At 46.4% G+C, this 26749-nt stretch overlaps 1 protein-coding gene across 1 annotated transcript in view; it reads left to right on the forward strand.

Moving 5' to 3' along the window:
* Positions 1 to 26749, forward strand: part of LOC129696407 (laminin subunit alpha-3-like) — a 197421-nt gene that overhangs the window by 83532 nt on the left and 87140 nt on the right. The window contains exons 26-34 of the mRNA XM_055634270.1: positions 585 to 732; positions 6979 to 7142; positions 8296 to 8404; positions 9877 to 9974; positions 19374 to 19548; positions 21930 to 22056; positions 23470 to 23609; positions 25341 to 25456; positions 26510 to 26721. Of these exons, the coding sequence (XP_055490245.1) occupies positions 585 to 732; positions 6979 to 7142; positions 8296 to 8404; positions 9877 to 9974; positions 19374 to 19548; positions 21930 to 22056; positions 23470 to 23609; positions 25341 to 25456; positions 26510 to 26721 (1289 nt within the window). The remainder of the gene's footprint in view (positions 1 to 584; positions 733 to 6978; positions 7143 to 8295; positions 8405 to 9876; positions 9975 to 19373; positions 19549 to 21929; positions 22057 to 23469; positions 23610 to 25340; positions 25457 to 26509; positions 26722 to 26749) is intronic.

Consider the following 26749-nt stretch of genomic DNA (forward strand, 5'->3'; position numbering starts at 1 on the left):
TCTGGGCACTCTGCGTGAAATAAACTTGCTGCGCACATCTCCTTTACATTTTGCCCCCCCTCACCTTAAATCCATGTCCTCTAATGTTGGACATTTCCACCCTGGGGAAAAGATTCTGACCGAATACCCTGTTTATGCCTCTCATAATCTTAAATACTTCTACAGTTCTTCCCTCAACCTCTGACGTTCCAGAGAAAACAATCTAAGTCTGTTCAACCTCTCCCTGTAGCTGAAACCCTCTACTTCAGGCAGCATTCCGGGAAACCTCCTCTGCACCCTCTCCAAAGCCTCCACATCCGCCCTGTGATGGGGTGGCCACAACTGCACACAATGCTTGCACTTTCTAAAATCTTTGGCCCATATCCATCCAAACCTATCCCATCCATGTACCTGTCCAAATGTTTCTCAAACGTTGCGATAGTACCTGCAAGTGTTGCTGCAACACTATATTCCGCACTCTATAAAAAAAGTTTTGCCTTGTGAATTAAGGGCAGGAGTGTGCTGAGAAGGGTGGCGTGAGAGTTTGCAGCTGACTTCAGGCCGCTTGTCTTACTTGTGTTTCTTGACTCATTTCTGTTCCGCAGCTGCTTGTTGTATAAATACCTGCCCCTGGGCAACTTCCCGAGTGCTGGAGCCAGCGATGGTCACTACACTGTGGACGGCAAACTCCAGCCTGTCGACCAGCTGCTGACATCTGCCCGGGCAAACATGGCCGTCCTCACAGGCAGACAGGTGCGAAAGAATACCGATCAAACTTCTCTTTCTGTCGAATCAGAATAAAAGGGCATGTAGTTTAGTATTGAAGATAGGCACAAATGCTGGATTAACTCAGTGGGTCAGGCAGCATCTCTTTAGTAAAGGATTAGGTGACGTTTCGGATCTGAACCCTTCTGCAGACTGCTAGTTTAGTTTAGTGCAGTTAGTTAATTGTCACGTGTACCGAGGTACAGTGAAAAGCTTTTTTGTTGCATGCTATCCAGTCAGTGAAATGAAAATGCATGATTACACAGTATACAGATATAGGATAATGGGACTAATGTATAGTGCTATAGAAAGTCCAATAAAGTCCAATTAAAGATAGTCTAAGGGTCTCCAATTAGATAATTGTGAGGTCAGGACCACTCTTTAGTTGGTGATAGAATGGTTCAGTTGCTGGGAAGAAAGTATCCCTGAATCCGCAGGTATGCGTTTCACCCTTCTGTACCTCTTGTCTGATGGGAGAGGGGTGAAGAGGGAGTGACTGGGGCGAGACTGGTCTGTGATTACCCTGTGATTACCCTCTGGACTGACCTTCAGAATGTAGATGAGGTGGAATTTCTTTAGCCAGAGGGCGGTGAATTTGTGGAGTTAATTGCCAAAAACGGCAGTGGAAGCCAAGTCATTGGGTATTTTTAAAGCGGAAATGTACAGAATTGTGATTAGTAAGGGTGTCAAAGGTTACAGGGAAAAGGCTGGAGAATGTGTTTAAGAGGAAAAGATAGATCAGCCATGCGGAGTGGACTTAATGCGTCGAATGGCTAATTCTGTTCCTATGACATGAACTTATGCTCCAGTTTCCTCCCACATCCCAATGATGTACAGGTTTGTAAGTTAATTGGCCTCTGCAAATTGTCCCCAGCATGTAGGGTGTGGATGTGGAAGTGGGATAAGTTAGAACTACCATGTACAGGTGATTGATGGTCGGTGTAAACTTGGTGGGCCGAAGGACTTGTTTCCATGCTTTATCTTTCAATCAATCAAAAAAAATCAAAGCACAAGTACAAAATCATAATTGGAATAGAAAAAGAAACAAGTCCAGGGCAGTGCAAGAGGTGGTCCGTGGTGTTCCGTTGTTGAGGTAAGGATTAGGGTTGTGCGGGTCAGTTCAAGAACCTGATGGTTGTAGGAAAGTTGGTGTTCCTGAACCTGGTGGTGTGGGACGTCAGCCTTCTGTACCGCCTGCCCATTGGTAACAGTGAGAAGAAGAGGGCACGGCCCAGATGGCGGTGATCCTTGATGCCACCTTTTTGAGGCAGTGCCGGGTGTAGGTGTTTTTGATGGTGGGGAGGGAGGTGCCTGTGATGCACCGTGCTGAGTCCACCAACCTCTGTGTTTAAAGGCAGGTTTTTTTACACAGAGGATGGTTGGTGCTTGGAATGTACTGCCAGGGTGGTGGTAGACGCAGATACGGTAGTGGCATTCAGTCCTGGTTGACTGGGAAGACTAATGACAACTGGGACAATAATAAACCTAAATCTAAAAAACCAGACTGCAGAATATAATGTTGCCCTGTTATGGTATTCCAGTTCCAGAGAAAGTGCAATAAAAAAGTGCAAGGGTCGCTGTGAAGTAGATTGGAAGATCGGAACAACAACCTAGCTCATGGGAGGATCGTTCAGTTAGCTGATAACAGCGGTGAAGAAGTTGTTCCTGAATCTAGTGGTGCATGCTTTCAAGTTTTAGTTACTTCAGCCTGATGGGAGAGGGGAGAATGAATGAATACGTTTATTGGCCAAGTATTCACATACAAGGAATTTGTCTTGGTGCAAAAAGGGAATGACCGGGCTGTGTGAGTGATCTTTAATTTTGTTGGCTACTTTCCTGAGGCAGCGTGGTGTAGATGGAGTCGATGGTGGGGAGTCTGGTCTGTGTGATGGACTGGGCTACATCCACAACTATGCAATTTATTGCTGTCTTGGGCAGAGCTGTTGCCAAACCAAGCTGTGATACAACCCGTTAGGATTCTTTCTACGGCCAAGATGGATTTTGTGGCTCCGTCATGGTGGATATTCAAGACTAAGATCAATAGATTTTGAGATATTAAGGGAATCAAGGGATATGTGGTTAGTGCAGGAAAATAGTCCTGAAATATTAGGCACAGACCAGACTCCCCACCGTCGACTCCTTCTACACTTCACGCTGCCTTGGGAGAGCAGCCAACATAATCAAAGACCACTGTAACACGATATTCTGTACCCTGTACAAGGAACTGCAGATGCTGGAATATTGATTAAAACAAAGTGCTGGAGGAACTCAGTAGGATAGGCAACGTCTGTGGAGGGAATGGACAGGTGATGTTTCGGATCAAGACGTTTCATCATACTGATCAAAAATCGTGTCTGTTCCACTTTGATCTTATTAAATGGTAGATACATAGATACATAGACAAAAGGTGTAGGTGTAGGCCATTCGGCTCTTCGAGCCAGCACCGCCATTCAATGTGATCATGGCTGACCATCCACAATCAGTACCCCATTCCTACCTTCTCCCCATACCCCTTGATTTTGCTAACCCTAAGAGCTCTATCTATCTATCTTCTTGGTTTCTTGGTCCTCCAAAATATTCCAAATGGAATTTAAACTAGAGGTGGTGAAGGGAGGGCTTAAGCCAGAAAGGGTTATTGGGAAGAAAGAGCTACTTTAAATTTAGTTGCATCTGGTTGGGTAACTATAGTTGGGTGGAGATTATTCCATGCTTTAATTGTGCGGGGGAAGAACGAATTGCTGTATACATCTGTCTTTGTAGCTGGGATCACAAATTGGATCGAATGCCCTCGTCTGCTCCTAATTGGTTTGGGTTTGGTGTAGGTCTTGTAGTCTATGTCGAGCTGACCATTTAACATTTTGTAAAAACAGGTCAAACGGTGAGCTTCACGTCTGTCTTGGAGAGGGTTCCACCCCAGAGAATTCAGAAGTTTGGTGACACTCGCTTCTCTATCATAGGTGTTAGTAACAAATCGAGCTGCATGTCTTTGGACACGTTCGATGGAAGAAATGTTTTTATTTGTGTATGGGTCCCATGCTGCAACTGCCTAGTCCAAATGAGGTCTAACGAGGGTGAAGTATAGCTTCTCCTTGACAGAAGTTGAACAATGATGAAAGTTGCGCCTCAGAAAGTTTACGACACCTGTTGCTTTCACCGTTGCATGATGAGTCTGACCATTCCAACGCCTCTACTGCCTTCTGAGGCAGAGAATTCCACAAATTCACAACTCTCTGTGTGAGAACGTTTTTCCTCACCTCAGTTATAAATGGCCTACCCCTTATTCTCAAACTGTGGCCCCGGTTCTGGACTCCCCCACCATCGGGAACATGTTTCCTGCATCTAGCGTGTCCAATCCCTTAATAATTTTATATCTTTCTATAATAACCCCTCTCATCCTTCTAAATTCTAGTGAATACTAGACTAAGTGGGACCCGTTGGGTCCCAGCATCACACGGGAGGGATGGTTGCCAACGCAATATTCCACCTCTCTACCAATTCCAATATTGTTCGCCAGTGGGGGGGGGGCTTTCTGTTGCGTTAGTATGGGTGTTGCGGGCCGAAGGTTCTGGTTTCCAGAGGGCTAGTATAGACATTGTGGGCCGAATGGATTCTTGGGCTGGCAGCCAACTGTTGCAACAGTTTTAAAAGCCAAGCCAAGGCAAACAATTTGATAGTAGCCACCTGACAACCAAAATTCATTTTGTGAACAAAAACAAACTTTAAAAAAAAAGGCAAACAATTTGGCAGCAGCCACATCGAGGGGACTCACCGTGAAGTAGACATGCGTTCAGTGTTATTCACAGCTCAGAGAGCCGTAACCCTCTTGCTTCCTGGGTCTGGCAGAGACTGAGTGTGGCACGACACTTCCGGGTTTTATAGTCCCTCCCCCCCTCCCCCCTGCCGCCAGCAGGGGCAGCAGAGAGAATGGGAATTTTTTTTTAACTTCAATATCTCTCTGATTTTTCATCGATGGGAAAAATCCTCCAGTCCTGGAAGGCGGAGGGGGTCTCTGAGCGAGGTGGCCAAAAATGACGGCCGTAGGTGGCGCCGTTCTCTCGGCAATTGCAGCACAGTGGGCCAAAAGCGGTCAAGATCAGACTTTTAGTAATATAGATAAGTCCATTCCCCATCGTTGACACCATGTACGCTTCACAATGCCTCGGGATGGCAACCAATATAATCAAGATCACTCACGGCCCAGGCATTCATTCTTCTCCCCTCTCCATTGGTAGAAGGAATAAAGGTGTAGACTCTTAATGATGAGAGGATTCAGAAATCGGAAATGCAAAAGGGACTTGTGAGTGCTGATTTAGGATTCTCAAGCAGTTAATTTGCAGATTGAGTCTGCAATCTGCAAATATACAAAGTTAATTCCCGGGATGGCGGGGCTGTCATATGCTGAGAGAATGGAGCGGCTGAGCTTGTATACTCTGGAATTTAGAAGGATGAGAGGAAATCTTATTGAAACATATAAGATTATTAAGGGTTTGAACACGCTAAAGACAGGAAACATGTTCCCGATGTTGGGGGAGTCCAGAACTAGGGACCACAGTTTAAGAATAAGGGGTAAGCCATTTAGAACGGAGATGAGGAAACACTTTTTCACACAGAGATTTGTGAGTCTGTGAAATTCTCTGCCTCAGAGGGCGGTGGAGGCCAGTTCTCTGGTTACTTTCAAGAGAGAGCTAGATAGGGCTCTTAAAGATAGCGGAGTTAGGGGATATGGGGAGAAGGCAGGAACAGGGTACTGATTGGGGATGATCAGTCATGATCACATTGAATGGCGGTGCTGGCTCGAAGGGCCGAATAGCCTACTCCTGCACCTATTGTCTATTGTCTATTTAGAGTCAGTGGTTATGAACGCAAATAAAATGTTAGCATTCATTTTGAGGGGACTAGAATATAAAAGCAAGGATGGAATGCTGTGGCTTTATAAGGTGCTGGTGAGGCCATATTTGTAATGTTGAGAGCCATTTTGGGGCTCATATCTGAGGAAGGCTTTGCTGGTTTTGGCGAGGGTCCAGAGGAGGTTTACGAGAATGATCCTGGGGATGATTGCGTTTATGTATGAGAAGCATTTGATGGCTCCGGGCCTGTACACACTGGAGTTTGGAAAGGTGAGGGAGGATCTCATTGAAACCTCCCAGATAATGAAAGGCCATCAAAGAGTGGATATCTCTACTAATGGGGGAGTCTGGAACAAGAGGGCACACTGTCAGAACAAAAGGACGTACCTTTGGAAAGAAGATTAGGAATTTCTTTAGCCAGAAGATGGTGAATCTGTTGAATTAATTGTCACAGAATGCTGTGGAGGCCGTCATTTGGTATTTTTAAAGTGGAGATTGACAGGTTCTTGATTAGTAAGGGCTACAAAGGTTACAGGAGGAAGGCAGAAGAATGGGTTGTGAGGGAAAAATAGATCATCCATGATTGAATGGTGGAGCAGGCTCGATGGGCTGAATGGCCTAATTATGCTCCTATGTCTTATGGTCTTCTGTCAGGCAGCAGGCACAAAAGCTTGAAAGTGCGTAGCACCAGGTTCAGGAACAGTTTCTTCCCTGCTGTTATCAGACTCTTGAATGGTACTCTATTAAGCTAGGGTGTAGTCCTGATCTACCAACGTACCTCCTTGCAGCTCTTGGACATTTTCTCTGTAACTGTAATGCTATAACACAGTAACACCATATTTTCCACTCTGGTTTTGTTCTCTTTGCACTCCCTCCATCCTCAAGTCCCCCATTTCCTTTTTATTTCCCCTCTTCCCAGTCCCCTTTCACCCATATCCTTCCCACTGGCTTTACATTTCACTCCCCCCCTTCGCTCCTTATTTGACACCTTTTTGTCTCCTGTTCACCCCCAGCCTTTATCACCCATCTGCTAATCAACCCCCTCACCTGTATCCACCTATCACGTGTAGAAAGGAACTGCAGATGCTGCTTTATACTGAAGATAGACTCAAAGTCTTGGAGTTCCTCAGCAGGTCAGGGTGGTAGCCACTGATCACATTCCAGTCCTTGTCCCTCCCCCACCTCCCTTTTCCTGATTTCTGCACCCTCTATAATCACTCTGAAGAAGGGTCCCACTCTGAAACATCACCTGTCTATGTCCTCCGCAGATGCTGCCTGACCCGCTTGAGTTACTCCGGCACTTTGTGTTTTGCTCAGGATTCCAGCGTCTGCAGTTCCTTGTATCTCTGCAGTGCTCTGATTTTCACGCCACTTCTCGTGTCCCCAGGTTCAGGTGCGGTTTGCCATCCGCCTCCCCCAGCTGGACCAGTATGTTCCTGTCATCGAGTACGTCAACCAGGGTGAGCAAGTGCACTCCCTCAAGATGGCTTTGCAGAGTGCACAGGGAACAGTCGCTGGTGGGAAGTTTAATCTGTACGGCTGCAAATACAGGTATGGCACAGCGCAATGATCCCGACATCCACTGGTTTAACAAATGTATGAAGCCTTCCCTAGGCAGAACCCATCGGCATTGTAATCTCATTGGGGGGGGGGGGGGGGGGATTAGACAGTGTGAATGCACAAAATCATTTTGCCCAGAGTAGGGGAATCACGAACCAGCGGGCGCAGTTTTAATGTTAGTGGGAAAAGATTTAATAGGAACTTGAGGATGCGGCCTGCAGCGGCACGGAGCGGTGGACCAGCAGTGGAGGCCATCGACAACATTGCTTGACCAGGCCGACCCCTGCAACTCTGACCCAGTGTTGTTGCCAGGACAATAGGCCTTTATGGCCATGTTGAGACGAACATTTTTAACAATTCCGAACTTGAAAGGGACAATATGGTGGCAGAAACTTGGTGACACTTGGCTTGTGTAATCTACTTTTAAGTATAATTGTCCCTACATATAGTCTGCAACAAAAAGGAATTTCACTGCTCTAGGTGTGACGTGACAATAAAGTGGCACTGAACCATTAAACCTTTTCACACAGGTAGTAGAGGCAGGTACAATGAGAACTTTTAAAATACATTCCCGCACCTCCCCCCCCCCCCCCCCCCCCCCCCCCCCCCCCTCACAACCAGGGAGTTTCAGTCGGTCCTCTGTGTGACAGGTCTCCCTCTGTCCCCCTCTTCAGAGAGTGGTGAATCTCTGGAACTCTGCCACAGAATGTAGTTGAGGCCAGTTCATTGGCTATATTTAAGAGGGAGTTAGATGTGGCCCTTGTGGCTAAAGGGATCAGGGGGTATGGAGAGAAGGCAGGTATGGGATACTGAGTTGGATGATCAGCCATGATCATTTTGAATGGCGGTGCAGGCTCGAAGGGCCGAATGGCCTACTCCTGCACCTATTTTCTATGTATCTATGTATCCATATCCGATTGATTCTCCGGCACCTTGAATTGTCTGCTGAGGGGGCACCGTTGTTCCATTCAGCCCAACTGGCCCGATCCCATCACCGACGGCTACACCACAGTCCACTCTACCAGCACTGTCAATGGGAGCCACCAGTCTGCTGGTGATGCTGGTACGCTACCCGACTGTACATGTGAGAGGTTTCCGTGCCCCCCGCGTGTGAGAGGTATCATTGCCCTTTGTGTTCCCACAGTTTCCCGTGTCGGAGCGTGGCGGTTGATCAGCACGGCCGCATCGCAACCTTTGATCTGTCCTCAGATGTGGAACTACATCTGCAGGGAACGTCAATCAGCTTCTTACTGGTACGGCCATCCTGTGTGTATGTGCGCGTGTGTGCGCGCGTGTGTGTTTGTGTGTGTGTTTGTGTATGTGTGGTATGCGTGTATGTGCACATGTGTACATTTCTGCTTATTATCATGGGCCTGGGCGTGTGTGTGTGTGGGGGGGTCTTTTTGTGTTTAATTTTGGCTGTGTATGTGTGTGTGTGTGTGTGTGTGTCTATGTCTGTGTTTATGTCTATGTCTCTGTGCATTTGTCTGTGTGCATGTGTGTGTGTCTGTGTCTGTATGTGTGCATCTGAGCATAAGTTCTTGTTCATTAGTGATAGGAGCAGAATTAGACCATGTGGCCCATCAAGTCTACTCCGCCATTCAATCATGGCTAATCTATATTTTGCTCTGAATCCCATTCTCCTGCCTTCTCCCCATAAGTCCTGACACCCGTACTAACAGGAATCTTATCTATTTCTGCCTTAAAAATATCCTTTGACGACCTCCACAGCCTACTGTGGCAATGAATTCCACATTCACCCACCCTCTGACTAAAGAAATTCCTCCTCATCTTCCTAAAGGAATGTCCTTTAATTCTGAGCCAATACCCTCTGGTCCTAAGCTATCCCACTGGTGGATATATCCTCTCCACATCCACTCTATCCAAGCCGTTCACTATTCGGTAAGTGTGTGTATGTGAGTGTGTGTGTGTGTGTCAATGTCTGTGTTTATGTCTATGTCTCTGTGCGTCTGTTTGTGCCTCCGTGTCTCTGATGGTGAAAATCAACAGCAAAACCCTGCAGACGCTGGAAATCTGAATTAAAAACAGAGAAAGCTGGAAACACTCAGCAGGTCAGGCAGCTTCAGTTGAGAGTTAACATTTTAAGATGATGACTATCCACTAAGGGAGTGGTTCTGATGAAAATCCTTGAGGACTGCTCTCTTGAACAGGGAAAATAAATGATGGGGTGTTGTTCTTTCAAGAGAGGCTAGATAGTTTGGATCTACTGCTTGGAGTTTAGAAGTGTGAATGAGGAATTATATAAGCTTATCAGAAACACTGTATGGAAACATCTGTGCAGATGTCCAGTGTACGGAAATATCTGTACATTGTCTGTATGGAGTTTGCACGTTCTCCCTGTGACCGCGTGAGTTTCCTCCCACATCACAAAGATGTGAGGGTGTGTAGGTTAATTTTCTCTTCTTCTGTAAATTGTCCCTAGTGTGTAGGTTAGAACTAGTGTGTGGATGATTGTTGGTTGGTATGGACTCAGTGGGTCCAAGTGCCTGTTTCCACACTGTATCTTTAAACTCAGCAGTGACTGGGTAGATGTGGCGATGTATCCACTGTAGTGAGAGTGTCACAAACATGGGGACATGGCTGTGAGTTATGGGAGCACTCATCTAAAACTGATGTGGATAAACATTTCTTGCTGAGCGTGGTGATTTTTTAAAAACCAACTGGGTACTGATACTTGTTTTGCTTTATTCCTGTTCTTGGACAGCACCGGGTTTACTTGATACCTGCCAATGAATACTGCAATGAGCACGTGGAACCGAAGGTGCATTGTGTGGCTCTTCACGGCCCCATCACCAACCGGAGGTAAATGCTGCACAATGGCCTACCTGCTGACATTAGTAATACCACGTAAAAACAGGCCCTTCGGCCCACCGTGTCCACACCAACCAGCAATCACCCCGTACACGAGCACTATCTTACACACTAGGAACATTTTACAATTTTTACCAAAGCCAGTTAACCTACAAACCTATAAGTTTTTAGAGTGCGGGAGAAAACCGGGGCACCCGGGGAAAACCCAGACAGTCACAAGGAGAACGTAGAAACTCCATACAGACAGCACCTGTAGTCAGGATCGAACCCGGTGTCTGTCGCTGTAATGCAGGAAAGGGCCTGTCCCACAGGCGATTTTTTAGGCGACTACAGACGACCAGGCTGTCGCCACATGGTCACCGGAGTGTTGCCTGTATGGTCGTGAATAGTCTCCTCAATCACCCAAAGAGTCGTAGCATCTTTCTGGTCGCTGCTAGATTTTCAACATGTTGGAAATTTTTCGGAGACTGTCGGCGATAGTTGGTTTGACGCCAATGTGTGTAGCTTGACTCCTCCTGACGTAGGTGCTGTTGTAGTTGTCGCCAGGTTAACGGAGGTTGTCACCAGGTGACGTAGGTTGTCGCTGGTGCTGACTTTGTTTTGTTGGTGTTAAAGTAATGATTCTATTTCAAATTTCAAAAACAACTGATTGACCAGCGGCAGGTGATATTGCATCGTCCACTCTCCATGCCCCAACCTGTCGAGTGATCCATTGTGTAGCCCCCTAACCTGGACTCACTCTTTAATGATTAAGGATAAGTGACCTTTCCCTGGGCTCAGAATGGTCTGATTCGGCACCTTGAACACCCAGAAATGATGGGGATAGCAGAGAGTGGTAGACACTGCTGGGCCCATCACAGATACTGATTTCCCCGGGTACAGGTTCAAGAACAGCTTCTTCCCAGAAACCATCAGACTCTTGAACACTGCACAACACTAACCTCATCAAGTATAATCCTCCATGGACTGTGAGTTTGGTTGCATTGTGGACTTCAGTTTTTACACTAGGAGTGCTATTGAGTCATACAGCATTGAAACGGGCCCTTCAGCTCAACTTGCCCATGCCAATCCAGAAGTCTCATCTACACTAGTCCCACCTGCCTGAGTTTGTCCCATATCCCTCTAAACCTGACCCATCATGTACCTATACAAATATTTTGTAAATGTTGTTATGGTACCTGCTTCAACTACATCCTCTGGTAGCTTGTTCCATATACTCACTTTGTTATAGTACTTTGTATATGCATTACTGATTTTTTAAATTATTATATTCTCTGTGTTATTGGTTTACTGGGCCTTTAAAGCTGAAGCAAGTAAGAATTTAATTGTCTTTTGCCGGTACATATGACAATTTGAAACTACGTAGAAACAAAGAAATGTTGATGTTGGTTTATACCAAAGATAGACACAATGTGTGATGGTAACTCAGCTGGTCAAGCAGCATCGCTGGAGAAAAAGGATGGGTCTGAAGAAGGGACTGACCCAAATTGTCACCTGTCCTTTACCCAGCACTTTGGGACAATCTTTGGTATAAACCAGCATCTGCAGAGAGTCATGCCGCGTGGAAACAGGCCCTTCAGTGCACCGAGTCCATGCTGACCAACAAGTGAGTTGAGTTACTCCAGCACTTTGTGCCCTTTTGTGTAAACCAGCATCTGCAGTTTCTACATTCTGTACTATCCGATGAAGTTAAGCATGCAACATAACTTCTTCACTACCCTGTCTACCTGTGTCACCACATTCAGGGAACAAGATACCTGCATGTTGTATTTATGTTTCGTTTGGCTGGTATGCAAAACAAAGCTTTTCCCTGTACCTCGACATTAATAAACATAAAACTATACCTATCCAGGGCCCTGCCATCCACTGTTACCTTTGGCCAAAGTGACCATGAATAAATACTTTATTGTCACATGTGAAAGTCTTTGTTTTGCGTACACAAGGTAATCAAATAGTCGCCACATAAAGGGCACCGACAAAGGTACAAAGTACCCACGCCAGGTCCTCCTCCCCTCCCCATCCCTCTCCCCCTGCCCTCCCAACCAACCCGCCCCCACCCCCACCCCCATGCCAGACCCTCCTTTGTTCTCCCCCCCCCCTCATGGCGGCTCCCCCATGTCTGGTCTTCCTTTGTACTTCCATTGATCAGTGGGTGTATCAGGGCTGCTACTCCATGTTTCTCAGCTCCTGTATAAGCCATCCATAAGCCATCCACTGTTTGGCCGTCAATTTGTGATTTTAGTTTGTTATTGCACTGATGTAAATGTGTATTATCTCCGTCAATTGAATCCCCAAAGCAATTCGTAGTCTTGTCTAAACTTGGTAAGTTCCACAGGACTTGCAGCAAATTCCTAGTGTGGGTGCGGCTTAGACCCGAGGCAGACTTGGCAACATTTCAGTTTGATGATGGGCTGATTTGTAATTCAAGTACAATATCCTTTCCTTCGAGCTACGCATAGAAGCTCTGAGGCATACAGACATTGTTGGTAGGGTGCAGCAAGGAAAAAAAAAGCTTGGTTTTCTTAGTTGAACACTTATCCTGGTGTTATGGCACAAGTACTTTGTGGTTTAATTGTAATTTAACATCTAGCCCAGCTAGTGACTGCTGTGATCAGAGCAGCTGACAACTAGGGAAAGTCCATGTGGCTTGGAAAAACAGCTGACAGGAGAGAATAGACCTCACTGGAGCTGTAATGGGTTAGCACCTCATTGCAGCAGTGGCGTAGATTGCAAACAGTCTCGCTGCACACCTAAAAAGCTACGACATATAAAAGAAAGATACCGAGAGTCTGTGAGAGCGGGGCGGAAGATGACTCACAGGTGGAGTATCCAGCTACAGACCACGGAACAGAAAAGACTACGAGTAGGATTAGCGCATCAATGAAGGACAGTGGCTCAGTGATAGCGGGAAAGAAGCTCCAGGTCTATTCTTGTAGTTGGCAGAAAGTAACTGCAGCAAAGGGCCTCAGAATTAGTGTTGCCAACTGTCCTGTATTAGCTGGGACATCCCGCATATTGGGCTAAATTGGGTTATCCCATATGGGACCGCCCTTGTCCCATATTTGACTGTTGCTAGCAGGTGCTCCTAAATTTACGATAGGGTTACGTTCCGATAAACCCATCGTAAATCGAAAATATGCATTTGATACACCTAACCTACCATCACCAGAGTGTTCCGGGTTGGACCGCCACGCGCTTGTGGGTTTTCATTCCCCCCCCCCCCCCCCCCCCCCCCCCCCCCCCCCCCCCCCCCCCCCCACTCCTCTTCAGTCCTCTGCCTCTGGGAGTGTTTTTAATTTCCACGTTTTAATTATGAAATCTCTTTGGCGTCTCTCAACCACCCACTCCACCCCCACTAGCGCCACTGTTCGGTCGGAGCACTCACCAATTCCCTGAGCACCATTGTCCCTTAAATCACCCGAGTGTCAGTCCCCGCAGGAGCAAACACATGGCGAATTGTCACAGCAGGTAGCAGCTCTGAGACTTCATCAACGGGCTCATCAGATCTGTTGCCGTTTGATGTCCATCTCGCCTCCTGCAAGATTCCTCAAGTCTCTCCCTCATCGCTTCCTCCCACGGAAAGGCTAACGGTTCTCTTATCTCCCTGTAAACTCTCCACGTATGCCAGCCTCTTCTTCGGTCCTGGAGCTCGCATCTTCTGTATCCACTGCACGCTCTCTCTCTCCCTCTCTCTCCTCTCTCCAGCCTCAGCTCAGATACCTCACATATAAAACAGCTGACTAAATCAACCTTACATCATGATAAATAGGAGAAAGTTCACAGGCTAGCATTAGATACTAACAAGCCAGCTCAGGCGAGCGAGTGCGTCTGCTCAACAGAGCAGGCGTAAATCTAAATATACCACAGGAAAACAATTTTAATTAAAAAGTAAAGCATTACTGCTTAAATTATCAACGCAGCCCAACGATGCCAGGAGGCCAGGCTAGTGAATGTGTATCGGTTTTGCACCATCGTCAAGTCTAAATATCGTAAGTCGAAGCATTGTAAGTCGAGGAGCATCTGTACTCTGTAATCATCAGAGGACACGCTTACAGACAGATCCTAGATCTGATACAAAAGCATGCGTGCGTGTTGCATGTGCTGTTGACGCCACACACAAGTGATTCACCTGTCAATCTATCACAGGCCCCCTTATGCACATCAGTTGTACGCTATATTTTGCCAATTCCTGCCAAAACAACAAATTTCAATAACGTCTGGTGTTGTTCGGTCGGTTTGACATGTGCAAATATGGATAAACCTCCAAAAAAAAAAAGACTGTGCAGCTGTAACAAGCAATGGGAAGCAAAAAAGACATGGGTTAAGCCCATCAGCTGTGACTCGACCAAGGCCTTCTGTTCTTTTTGCCGCCGGGAATTTTTATCCCTTATTTTGACATTTTGTTGAGTCTTCCTGAGATGTCGTGGGCCTAACTCAATGAAACACCTTTGAAGGGAGGTGCCCATTTGATAACCCCAATGATATACTTGCATCTACAAGATTAGTTTTTTTTTAAAGATAATTAATATAGAATTCATACAAACATAGAAATTAGGTGCAGGAGTAGGCCATTTCGGCCCTTCGAGCCTGCACCGCCATTTCATATGATCATGGCTGATCATCCAACTCAGTATCCCGTACCTGCCTTCTCTCCATACCCTCTGATCCCCTTGGCCACAAGGGCCACATCTAACTCCCTCTTAAATATAGCCAATGAACTGGCCATCAACTACCCTCTGTGGCAGAGAGTTCCAGAGATTCACCACTCTCTGTGTGAAAAAAGTTCTCATCTCGGTTTTAAAGGATTTCCCCCTTATCCTTAAGCTGTGACCCCTTGTCCTGGACTTCCCCAACATCGGGAACAGTCTTCCTGCATCTAGCCTGTCCAACCCCAATATGTAGGTAGTTGGGGGTTTTTTTGCATATGGGGTAATTTTTTGTAAGTTGGTGTATTTAGTTAGATAATACTTTGGTTTTGGGCTTGTATTGTTTTAGTTGAGCGCATAATCCTGGAGTTATAGCACAAGTACTTTGTGTTTTCATTGTAATTTACGCTGCACCAACAGAGCCTCAGATCTTCCTTCTGCTCGTCAGAGGGTTGTAAAGTCCCTCGGACGAGCAGAGAGATATAATCATGTACATAGAATCATGTAGCATGGAAACAGGCCCTTCAGCCCAACTCATCCATTCTGACCAAGATGCCTCATCTATCCTGGCCCCATTTTCCCACCATTGACACATTTCCTTCTAAACCTTTCCAATCCATGTACCTATCCGAATTTTTTATATGTCATTATAGCATCTGCCTCAACTGCCTCCTTAGTTTAATTTAGTTTAAAGATACAGTGTGGAAACAGGCCCTTTGACCCACCGAGTCCACGCTGACCAGCAATCACCCCGTACACTAGCACTATCCTATACACAAGGGACGATTTACAATTTTACTGAAGCTAAATAACCTAGAAACCTGCATGTCTTTGGAGCATGCACCTGTAGAAGTTCAAGAGAACTCTGGGGAGGCACAGTGATGCAGTGGTAGAGTTGCTGGCTCAGCGCCAGAGACCCGGGTTCAACCCAGACTACGGGTGCTGTCTGTACAGAGCTTGTATGTTCTCTCTGTGACCACAAGGGTTGTCTCTGGGTACTCCGGTTGCTTACCAAATTTTGCAAAAGTGAGAAAACGTAGAACTAGTGTCCTGGTGATTGATGGCCGGCATGGACTCGGTGGGCCAAAAGGCCTGTTTTCATGCTATATCTTTAAACCCTAAACTCAAAAGAATTTTAGAACGTGTGGACTCCATGCAGGTAGCACCGTAGATCAGGATTGAACTTGGGTCTCTGCCACTATGAAGCAGCGACTCTACCTTCTGTACTGCCGTGCCAGTGTGCAGTGGACTCTTAATTAGCTCCTCAGCTCAGGGGCCATTGGGTTTGAGCTGTAATTGCCAGGAATGTCTGCTTCCTGTGAACAAATAAATCTGAAAGGGTTTTCATGGAATTAATCAGGATAATCTATTTCCAGTGGGACATGGGTATTGTGATCCAACAGCTAACTACACAAAAGCCTCTCAATTAATGTACAAAATATACAAGTTTGCTTTTGGCATCGGTTTGAAAATATCCTTTGAGTAAACGGCGGTTGAAATGTTTTTTCCCTTCATGCCGAGATTGCGTTTCTGTGATATGGACACAGAAGTGCGATTGTAAATGACATTTGTGCGTTGACTCCAGATAGCGTTGAGTGAATAGCATTATTTATTCAAGTCACTCAGTCATAAACAGCTTCTATTGTACTGCGGGCAAATAAAAGTCATAAAGGCAGCACGATTGATTAAATCAGGAACAACTAGGCCACAGGAGCTTGGCAGAACTCCAGTCTGTGAGAACACTCCCTGTAGACCTATGGCTCAATGCACAGCACACTGGCATTGCATTCTCAATTGTCACAGTCATACTGCACAGAAACAGGCCCTTTGGCCCAACCCATCTCTGCTGAGCAAAAACTAAGCTAGGCCCATCTTCCTGCATTTGACCCATAGCCCTCTAAACCTTTCCTATCCATGTACCATGTCTGAATGACTTTTAAATGTTGTTAATGTACCTGCTTCAATTACTTCCTCTGGCCACTCATTCCATACACCCAACGGTTGCCTTTCGGGTTCCTATTACTTCATATTTCTCTCAACTTAATCCTATGTCCTCTATTTTTTGATTCCCCTACGCTGGGGAAAAGACTCTGTGCATTCACCTTGCCGATTCCCCTCATGATTTCATACACCTCTATAAAATCACCCCTCAGTCTTGTGTGCTCCAGAGAATAGAATCCTAGCCTGCCCAACCTTTTCCCATAGCTCAGGACTCGAATTCTGCAAATATCCTCTTACTTGTTCTTTGCACTCTTTCCAACTGAATGGTATCTTTCCTACATCAAAGTGACTACAACTGAACAACGCCCTGTGCAGTCTCCCTGTGTTGGGAGCGGTTGAGAAAGTTGAATAATCCGTGATTGATGGTCGGCTGAAAGGGCCTGTTTCCGTGCTATATCGCTAAACTGAAATACATGTTTGAAAATCATTTGGACAGATTCAAGGACGGAAAAGGTTAGGGAGATATTAGAGGACGTTCTTTTAGGAAGATGAGGAGAAATTTATTTAGTCAGAGGGTGGTGAATCTGTGGAATTCTTTGCCACAGAAGGCAATGGAGGCCAAGTCAGTGAATATTTTTAAGGCAGAGATAAATAGATTCTTGAATAGTACTGGTGTCACAGGTTACGGGGAGAAGGCAGGAGAATGGGGTTAGGAGGGAGAGATAGATCAGGCATGATTGAATGGCGGAGTAGACTTGATGCGCCAAAACCTACTATTCCTTACATAGACCTTATATGGGGAAACTCGAGTTCAGGTAGATCCTCTTACTTGAATTTGCACTCTTTCCAACTGAATGGCATTTACATGCTTGAAAGGTTATTTTTGAACACGCCCTGGCACAGTGGCCCTGTGTCGGGAGCGCTTGCAGAAAGCTAAAAATCCAGGTTTGATGGTCGGCTGAAACTACTGTTTCCGTGCTATATCGCTAAACAGAATACATGTTTGAAAATCATTTGGACAGGGGGACGGAAAAGGTCTAGGGAGATATTAGAGGACGTTCTCCCCCCCAGATGAAAAACGTAAATTTATTTATGTCAGATTGTGGTGAATCTGTGTAATTCTTTGCCACAGAAGGCAATGGAGGCCAAGTCAGTGAATATTTTTAAGGCAGAGATAGATAGATTCTTGATTAGTACTGGTGTCACAGGTTACGGGAAGAAGGCAGGAGAATGGGGTTAGGAGGGAGAGATAGATCAGGCATGATTGAATGGCGGAGTAGACTTGATGCGCCAAATGTCCTAATTCTACTATTCCTTACGAGCTTATGACCTTATATGGGGCAAATAGTAGTTCAGGTAGACGCCCTGGGTGAATTGGGCTGAAGGGCCTATTTACATGCTTGAAAGGTTTTTTTTAACATGGGTGGCACAGTGGCGCAGCGGTCGAGTTGCTTGCAGTGCTAGAGATCCAGGTTCGATCCCAACTACGGGTGCTGTCTGTACAGAGTTTGTCAATTCTGCGGGGGTTTTCTCAGAGATCTTCGGTTTCCTCCCCACACTCCAAAAACGTACAGGTTTCTATGTTAATTGGGTTGGTATAAGTGTAAATTGTCCCTGGTGTGTGTAAGATAGTGTTAATGTGCGGGCCGGGGATCGCTGGTTGGCAGGGATTCGGTGGGCCGAAAGGCCTGTTTCCGAGCTGTATCTCTAAACTAAACAAAACTAAAGATGGTGGGTGCCTGGCACATGCTGCTAGGGGTGGTGGTGGGCTAATAGGCATTAAAGAGGCTTTCAGATCGGCACATGGATATGCAGGGAATGGAGGGATATGGGTCACATCCAGGCAGAAGAGGTTTAGATCTTAGAGAAACACAAAACGCTGGAGTAACTCAGTGAGACAGGCTGCATCTGTGGAGAGAAGGAATGAGTGACGTTTCGGGACGAGACCCTTTAGATCTTAGACTTTAGAGATACAGCACGGAAACAGGTCCTTTGGCCTACTGAATCTGTGCTGACCAGCGATCACCACGTACGCTAGCACTATCCCACATACTAGGGGCAATTTTACAATTTATGAAGCCAATTAACCTACACACGTGTCTCTGGGATATGGGAGGAAACAGGAACACCTGGAGAAAACCCACACGGACACAGGGAAAACAAGCTATCTCTGTACAGACAGCACATGTAGTCAGGGTTGAATCCGGATCTCTGGTGTTGTAAGGCAGCAACTCTACCGCTGCGCCACTGCGCCGTCCCTTCGCTCCTCTGTGCCACCCTTTATTTTAACTTTAAGATTAGTTTAAATTGGCATCATATTCAGTACATGTACTGTAACATTCTATGTTCAATGTCCAAGCATGCCAAACGCCTTCTTCACCACTATGTCCAAGTGACATGGGACTGTGAACCCTCCAAGTAAGTTAGGGTGGCACGGTGGCACAGCAGCAGAGTTGCTGCCTCACAGCGCCAGAGACCTGAGTTCAATCCTGATGACGTGTGTTGTCTGAATGGAGTTTGTACGTTCTCCCAGTGACCTGCATGGGTTTTCTCTGGGTGCTACGGTTTCTTCTCATACTCCAAAAACCTACAGGTTTGTAGGTTAATTGGCTTCTGTAATTTGTCCCTAGCGTGTAGGATAGAACTAGTGTGAACAGGTGATCGCTAGTCGGTAGAGACTAGGTAGGCCGATGGCCTGTTTCCATGCTGTATCTCTAAACTAAACTAAACTAATCTAAACTAAACTAAATCCTGACTGTACAATATTATTTTCACCGTTTTTATTTTTTTCAATTTTCCACAGCTCCTGTGTTGCATCCAAGTATGAAACGCCCATCTCCGCAGTGAGGGTGGAGGATGGAGTCCTTTCAACAGCCAGCGAAACCCTTCAACACAACCCTGATACTGATCTGCAGATCTCCCAGCACCCTCCAACCATGGTGGAGCCTGGAGACATCATTTTACTGAAAGCACCACAGGTAATCAACTCTTGGTCTTGTTTGCAGTTTTGTTTATTATATTGTCATGTGTACCGAGGTGAAGAGAATAAAGTCCTAGCTTTATTTTTGCGTGCTAACCAGTCAACAGAAAGACTATGCATGATTACAATAAAGCCGTCCATAGTGAAAATATACAGGATAAAGGGTATAACGTTTAGTGCAAGATAAAGCCCGATTAAAGATAGTCCGAGGGTCTCCAATGAGGTAGATGGTAGCTCAGGACCGCTCTCTAGTTGGTCCGCTCTATAGATGGTTCAATTGTCTGATAAAAGCTGGGAAGAAACTGTCCCTGGATCTGGAGGTATGCGTTTTCATACCTGCTCCTCTTGCCTGGTGGGAGAGGGGAGAAGAGGGAGTGACAAGGGTGAAACTGGTCCTTGCTTATGCTGGTGGTCTTGTCACGGCAGCGTGAGGTGTAAATGGAGTCAATGGAAAGGTGGTTGATTTGTGTGATGGTCTGGGCTGTGTCAACAATTCTCTGCAATTTCCTGGATGTTTTATGTATTCACACGGTGTGTCTGTCCTTTGTCTTCCAATCTAAGGTACCAGGAATATGTGCAGTTCTGGTCGCCCAACTATAGGAAGGATGGCATTGTTGCACAAGAGATTCACTAGGACGTTACTTGGACTTGCGGGCTTGAGTTATTGGGAGAGGTTGGATAGGCTGGGACTTGGATCATAGGAGGCTCAGGGGTGAGCTTATTAAAACATAGAACGTATGTTCTATAGAAGAGTACAGCACAAGAACTGGCCCTTCAGCCCACAATGTCTGTGCTGAACATGATGCTAAGACCAATTCTTATCTGCCTGCACATAATCCATATCCCACCATTCCCTACATATCCATCTACCTATCCAAAAATCTCTGAAGCATCACTGGCACATCTGCCTCCACCACCACCACCACTGACAGCATGTTCCAGACATCCACCACTCTCTGTGGAAAAGAACTTGCCCTGCATAACTCTTTTAAACTGTGTTCCTTTCACCTTAAAGTTGTGCCCTCTAGTCTTTAACATTTCCACCCTGGGGGAAAAGGTTCTGACTGCGTAACCTATCTATGTCTCTCACAATTTTAAATATTTCTGGCAGATCTCTCCTCGACCTCCTACGTTCTAGAGAAAACAATCCATTATTTAATACAAGAACATAAGATGTTGTAGCAGGGACAAGGCCATTCAGCCCATCGTGCCTGCTCTGCCTTAACATTCAATCATTTTTGCAAACCAGAATCTGCAGTTCCTTGAATTTCATTAAACTATTTCCCTGCATGAACATTACATCTCTTGATATCTTTAATATTTAATAATCTATCGATCGTTTTTACCCTCAGGGTCTCATTAAATCTTTCCCCTCAGACGTTTAACCTATTGTTCTCGATTCCCCTACTCTGGTTAAAGCCTCGAGGGTGCATTCACCCTATCTCATGATTTTGTACTCCTCTACCAGATCACCCCTCAGCATCCTACACTCCATGGAATGAAGTCCTAGACTGCTCAACCTCTCCTTATAGCTCAGGCCCTCAACTCCTGGCAGCCTCCTCGTAAATCTTCTCTGCACCCTTCCCAGCTTAATGGCATGTTTTCCCATAGCAGAGTGACCAAAAGTGAACACAACACACTAAGTTCGGCCTCACTAACGTCTTAATTTTCATAGTCATACAGTGTGGAAACTTGCCCATCAGCCCATCTTGCCCACACCTACCAACAAGTTCCATCTATACTCGCCTCACCTGCCTGCGCTTGCCCCATAACCCTCTAAACCTGTCCTAGGCATGTACCTGTCTAATTGCTTCTTAAACATTCCGATAGTCCCTGCCTCAACCACCTCCTCCAGCAGCTCATTCACCACACCCACCACCTTTCGCATGAAAATGTTACCCCTCAGATTCCTATAAACTCTGTCCTCCTTCACCTTAAATGTAGTCCCACTAGATCCCGATTCCACTGCTCTGCATAAAAGACTCTGTGCATTTACCCAATCTATCTCTCTCATGATTTTATACACCTCTACAGGCTCATCCCTCAGCCTCCTCTGCTCCAAGGAATAAAGCCCTCGCCTGCTCAATTTCTCGAGTCTTGGCAACATCCTCGTAGATCTTCTCTGCACTTTCTCCAGCTCAATGCTGTGTTTTCCTACGGCAGGCTGACCACAACTGAATGCAGCGCTCCAAGATAGACACAAAATGCTATCTCAGTGGGTCAGGCAGCATCTCTAGAGAAAAGGAATAAGTGGAGTTCTGGGTCGAGACCCTTCATCAGATTACTCCAAGTGTGGTGGCCTCACCAACGTCTTAATTTTCATATATGTGGGAAATAAAATGATTGTATAAAACTTTTTTTTTCTTCTTTTTCTCACAGAATCGGGTGACCTTTAACACCAGGGTGCCAGATACAGGCAGATATGTGGTGCTTGTGCATTTTTACCAGCCTTTGACCCCCTCATTCCCAGTGGAGGTGACGGTGGATGGAGCAGGCTCCTACAAAGGTGAGTTAGCCACCCACAGCCACGCTGCTATGCAAACCTCTCGGCAGTGTTCCTCAGGAAGGAGAGATCAGCCGGGATGACGCAGTGATTCAGTGGTAGAGTTGCTGCCTTACAGCGCCAGAGAGCCGGGTTCGATCCTGACTACGGGTGCCGTCTGTGCGGAGTTTGAACATTCCGTGATCGTGTGGGTTTTCCCCGGGTGCTCCGGTTCCCTCCCACAGAGCTTGAGCTCAGCGTTTGAGTTTAGTTTATTGTCACGTGTGCTGAGGTGCAGTGAAAAGCTTTTGTTGCGTGCCAACCAGTCAGCAATACATGATTACAATCGAGCCATCAACGGTGATCAGATACACGATAAAGGGAATAATGTGAATAGCGCAGTTAAAGTATGAAATGTTGCTGTCAGAGTAGAGATTTAAAAGAGTGGAACAATTGTAATGCGTGATTGCAGATCAACTTCTGTGACTAGCACAAAGAGCCGCCTGGGTTGGGTGCAATCTTAGGTAAACACTCCAAAAATGCGTGGGTTTATAGGTTAATTGGCTTCTGTAAAATTGTAAATTGTCCTTAGTATGTAGGATAGTGCTAGTGTACGGGGTGATGGCTGATCGGCGTGATCTCGGTGGGTCGAAGGATCTGTTTCCTTGCTATATTCCTAAAAGACTAAATCTGCTGGTGAGGGTACTATGGACGGCTTGATTGCATTTATGTGTAGCCTTTTTCACTGAATGCTCTCTGCAATTGCTTGCGGTCTTGGGCAGAGCTGCTTCAAAACAAAGCTATGATGCAACCCAATAGGATGCATCTGCAATAGTTAATAAGTATTGTGCAAGACAATGATTGTAGTCTTTAATGCCCCTGTCCCACTTAGGAAACCTGAACAGAAACCTCTGGAGACTTTGTGCCCCACCCAAGGTTTCCATGCGGTTGCTCGGATGGTTTCCAGAGGTTTTTGTCAGTCTCCCTACCTGCTTCCACTAGCTGCTATCTCCGGCAACCACCTGCAACCTCCGGGAACCGCACGGAAACCGTGGGTGGGGCGCAAAGTCTCCAGAGGTTTCGGTTCAGGTTTCCTAAGTGGCACAGGGGCATAAGTGTCAAAGATGAAGCAGAGATCAGATGGAGGTGTTCCAGGATTTATCAGGACAGCGTAGATTGCGTATGGAGTAGTTGGGCTAATGGGCTCGTTTCCATGCTAAACGACTATGACTGGATTTAGTTTTGGTTAACAACAAATTGCTGGATAAATATTATATGCAGACACAAGGAACTGCAGATGCCAGAACCTGGAGCAAAACACAAAGTGCTGGAGAATCTCAGCGGGTCAGTCAGCATCTATGAAGATTTTGGGTTGGGATCCTTCTTCGGACTGATGGAGAATTCAGTGTTAACACGGTGTGTTTACTTGGTTCCCAGGATCCTTCAACGCTGCCTTCTGCCCACACGGGTTTGGATGCCGCAGCCCGATTACTTCAGGACAGAGAACAGAGTTGGACTTAAAGAGTCAGGATGTGTCTCTGACCCTCACTGTTCCAAAAGACAAAGCACTTTGGGTGGTAAGTTCAACAAAAATCAGTGCTGGAGGAACTCAGTGGGTCAGGTAGCATCTGGTGAGGGAATGGACACACGACGTTACGGGTTGGGACCCTTCTTCAGCATGATGGAGTTGTGGGGGGTGGGGTGGGGAAGATGGAAAAAAGAAGTGGGGGCAGGACAAAGCCTGGCAACTGATAGGTGGATAGGCATGAAGTGCTGGAGTAACTCAGCGGGTCAGGCAGCATCTCTGGAGAAAAAGGATGGGTGACTTTTCGGGTCAGGACCCTCCTTCAGACCCTTCAGATTTGAAAAAGGGTCATGAGCCTAAATGTCACCTATCCTTTTTCTCCAGAAATGCTGCCTGACCCTCTGTTATTCCAGCAATGTGTGTATATTTTCAGTATAAATCAGCATCTGCAGTTCCTATCTGCTTAAGTGATAGGTGGATACAGGTGAGGGGGCGGGGTCATTGGGTGGAGTATGTGACAAAGGCTAGAGGTGAAAAGAAGACAAAAGGGTGTCATATAAGGAGAGAAGATAAATATAAAGCCTCTAACCCCCCAAACTCCTAACGTGAGATCTTAGCAATTAGAGCAGAACTATGCAATTGGGATACTAGGGAAAACGAAGCGAGGGTGTAGAAAAAAACATTGGCAATAAGTTTAAAGAAACTTTGAAGGAATACAGAGAAATGTGAGGTTTTGCATTTTGGGAAGTCTAACATGGGCAGGATCTACACAGTAAATGGTAGGGCTCTGGGGAGTGTTGTAGAGCAGAGGGATCAAGGCTTGCAGGTACATAGTTCTTTGAAAGTGACGTAACTGGTGGTCAAAAAGACTTTTGGCACTATGATCTTTATCAGTCAGAGCATTGAGTATAGAAGTTGGGGATTCATGTTGCAGTTCTATAAGACATTGGTGAGGCCACAATTAGAGTATTGTGTTCAGTTTCGGGCACCATGTTATAGGAAAGATGTTGTCAAGCTGGAAAGACGGCAGGGGAAGACTTACGAGGATGTTGCCAGGACTTAAGGGACTGAACTACAGGGAGCAATTGAGCAGGCTAGTATTCTATTCCTTGGAGCACAGGAAGATATGGGGTGAGCTTAAAGAAATGTACATAATCATGAAACAAATAGACTGGGTACACACGCAGTCTCTTTCCCAGAGTAGGGAATCAATAACTAGAGGGTTTCGACCCGAAACGTCGCCTATTTCCTTCGCTCCATAGATGCTGCCTCACCCACTGATTTTCTCCAGCATTTTTGTCTACTAGAGGAATTGGGTTTTAGGTGAGTGGGGGGGGGGGAGAGTGGGGGATTATTTAATAGGAACCTGAGGGGTAACTTTTTTGCACAAATGGTGGTGGATGTATGGAACGAGCTGCTGGAAGAGGTAGTTGAAGCAGGTACTATCGCAATGTTTAGGAATAGGTTATGTTTCGGGTCAAGATCCAAAAACCAGTTCCTTCTTGCACATTTAGACAAGTACATGGATAGGATAGGCTTAGAGGGACATGGGCCAAACTCAGGCAGGTGGGACTAGTGTAGATGGGGCATGTTGGTCGGTGTGGGCAAGTTGGGCCGATGGGCCTGCTTCTACGCTGTATGACTGTGACTGTACAAGCCGAGGGTATCAGGGAAGAACGGGTAGTCTGTCCGTGAAGTTCCAGTTGTCTGAGGGGCTGAATTGTCTGCTGCTACTCCCGCTGGTACTGACACATAACTGTTTCAACCTACTTTCCTTTTATAGGAATATATCTTAATTGTTCCTTCAGAGAGTTACAGTCCTGACTTACAACATGAGAAGCCTCTGGATAAGTCATTTGACTTCATTACTGCCTGTGGAGGGAAGAGCTTTCACATTGAGTGAGTATAACTGAAATGCCTAGATCATAGAACAGAACAGTACAGCAGAGGACCAGGCCCTTCTGCCCACAATGTTAAACTAATCTCTGCTTGCATGTGATCCGTATCCCTCCATTCCCTGCACGTCCATGTATCTATCTGAAAGAATCTTGGACACTACTATCATAGCAGGAACATTGTGGGCTGAAGGGCCTGTTCCTGTGCTGTACTGTTCTACGTACAATATAAAATTCTGATGCTTTAATAATATTTATAGCTAGGATTTTTGCCATTCTTGGGGAGGGAGGGGATTGTGGGAAAACAGTAGTCAATGTAAAGGGCAAAAAATAAAGTTTAGTCTAGAGATACAGCGTGGAAACAGGCCTACTTCGGCCCACTGAGTCCAAGCTGACTGACGATCACCCGTACACTAGTTCCATCCTACACACTGGGGCAATTTACATAAACCAATTAACGTACAAACCTGTACGTTTTTGGGATGTGGGGGGAAACCGGAACCCCTGGAGGAAACGCACACGGTCACAGGGAGAACGTGCAAACTCCGTACAGACAGCGTACAGATATTTCCGTGCACTCGACATCTGTACGAGTGCAGAGAGGTGGGAAAGGCAGCACAGTGGCACATTGGGTAGAACTGCCGCCTCACATTGCCAGCGGCCCGGCTTTGACCCTGACCTTGGCTACTGTATGTGTGTGGAGTTCACACGTTCTCCCTGTGACCGCATGAATTTCCTCTGGGTGCTCCGGTTTCCTCCAACATCCCAAAGACGTGAGGGTTTGTTGCTTAATTGGCTCCTGTAAATTACTCCCAGTGTGCAGGGAGAGGATGAGGAAGTGGGAAAGAATAGAACGAGTGTGAACAGGTGTGAATGGTCGGCTCTGACTCATTGGGCCGAAGGGCCTGTTTCCATGCTGTGTCTCTAAACTAAACTAAACTAAATTTGCACAGGGAGTGTGGGAATGTGGAGGTCACTCACAGAGGGGTGGGACCTCATGGGGGGACTAAATGACCCGCCTCAATACTGATGACTCCATGGAACTCTGCCCCTCTAGTCCTGCTACCTCGCCCAAGTTCTGCCTGGACTCTGCCAAGTCGCTGGTGGCCTTCTATAACGAGGGCGCGCTGCCCTGCGGGTGCAACAGCTACGGTGCCACCAGCCCTGACTGCAGCCCGATCGGAGGGCAGTGTCCCTGCCGGCCGAACGTCATCGGACGTCAGTGCGATCGATGTGCAACCGGACACTACCTGTTCCCCAGCTGCCGCCGTAAGTCTCCCTGTATTACAACGTCGCC

The sequence above is a fragment of the Leucoraja erinacea genome, chromosome 4, assembly GCF_028641065.1.
Source record: "Leucoraja erinacea ecotype New England chromosome 4, Leri_hhj_1, whole genome shotgun sequence".
Lineage (NCBI taxonomy): Eukaryota > Metazoa > Chordata > Chondrichthyes > Rajiformes > Rajidae > Leucoraja > Leucoraja erinaceus.